Source organism: Gavialis gangeticus, unplaced genomic scaffold (genome assembly GCF_001723915.1).
Source record: "Gavialis gangeticus isolate Ggan-Ray unplaced genomic scaffold, GavGan_comp1, whole genome shotgun sequence".
Taxonomy (NCBI): Eukaryota; Metazoa; Chordata; order Crocodylia; family Gavialidae; genus Gavialis; species Gavialis gangeticus.
The window spans coordinates 63,628,236-63,629,426 of record NW_017728992.1 but is presented as its reverse complement, the minus strand read 5'-3'; the positions used below and the strand labels follow the sequence as shown (position 1 = coordinate 63,629,426).

General features: G+C 61.0%; 1 protein-coding gene across 1 annotated transcript in view; it reads right to left on the bottom strand.

Annotated features, from left to right (window-relative positions):
• SOX4 (SRY-box 4) overlaps window positions 1-1,150 on the bottom strand; it is a 14,824-nt gene extending 13,674 nt beyond the window's left edge. The window contains exon 1 of the mRNA XM_019518701.1: window positions 15-1,150. Within this exon, the coding sequence (XP_019374246.1) occupies window positions 15-17 (3 nt within the window). The 5' untranslated portion in view covers window positions 18-1,150. The remainder of the gene's footprint in view (window positions 1-14) is intronic.
• Between the last annotated feature and the right edge of the window lie 41 nt (window positions 1,151-1,191).

The window sequence follows — 1,191 nt, the reverse complement described above, 5'->3', positions numbered from 1 at the left end:
CTCGTCTGCTGCACCATGGCTGGGGCCGGCTCCGCACCCGCGCCGCGCAGGCGGCTCCGCTTCCCCAGCTAGCCCCGCCGGGCAGCCCAGCCCCGAGCTCCAGCCCCCCGGCCGCCGCCGCTCCTCCTGCTGCCGCCGCCGCCGAGCCCCCGCCGCTCAGGACTTGTAGATCCAGCCAGGCTCGTCTCCGCCACTCTCGTGCAGTCCGACCTTCCCCCTTGCTTCTTTTTTTTCTCTCTCTCGTGCTGCTGCCGCCGCTCTCTATGAATGCAGCGGCCGGGCTGCCAGAAGAGGACCCCGGAGTTTCTTTAAGAAAGAAACAGGAGGGGAGGGGGGAAAAATCGCTGCAAGCCTCCAATCCAAGTGGTGCCCCCGTCTCCTGAGCAGTGTGTGTCCCCCCCCTTTGCCCCGCAGCAGTTGCTTCCAGTTCACAAGTGCTTGGCTTTTGTTGTTGTTTGTTGGGGGGCTTTTTGTTTTTGTTTGGGGGGTGGGTTTTTTTGAGAAGCAGAAAAAAAACCCACCCAAACACAGGCAAAAAAAAAAAAAAAATTAAAAAAGCAGCAGCAAAGCCCGGCCTGCAGGACTCGTGGCGGCGCACTCAGGGGTCAGGAGTTGGTGCAGGGACTGATCGGGCTGGTGCGAGGTAGGGCAGCCCCGTCCCCCCCGCCCCCCTGCAAAAAAAGAGGAAAAAAACCCAAAAAAGCAAAGAAAAAGCCCCAGTCCGGCAGGCGAGGAGCATGGAGGAGCGTGTGCCTTCCCCGCAGGAGGAGCGGGGACTTAATGCCCTGAGTCCCGGGTCGCCTTCCTCTGCCCGCAGCACCTCCGGGGAGAGCCGCGCACATGCACACAGCGGGGCTCGGGCTGCCGCGGCCTCTCCCCCCGCCCCCCGACACCGCGCACTCGTGTCTCCGGCTGCAGCTTAGAGCGGACCCCAATTCCGCCTCGCGCCTCTTTATCCTTTCACAGTCCCGGCGCGGGCCAATCAGCCGCTGTTTCCAACGCTTCCTCGTGCCAAACCCCGCCCCGCTCGCCCCCATTGGCTTGGAACCCGATGCAATAATAATCACCGCGTGCAATGAGAAGCTCCAAATCTGACCTCATTCCAATTTCCAGAGCAAACTTTTTAAAAGGGCCAGAAGTGCAGCTGAGATTTCTGAGCCTTGTCTTTCTCCCCCCGCTTTTTTTTGCATT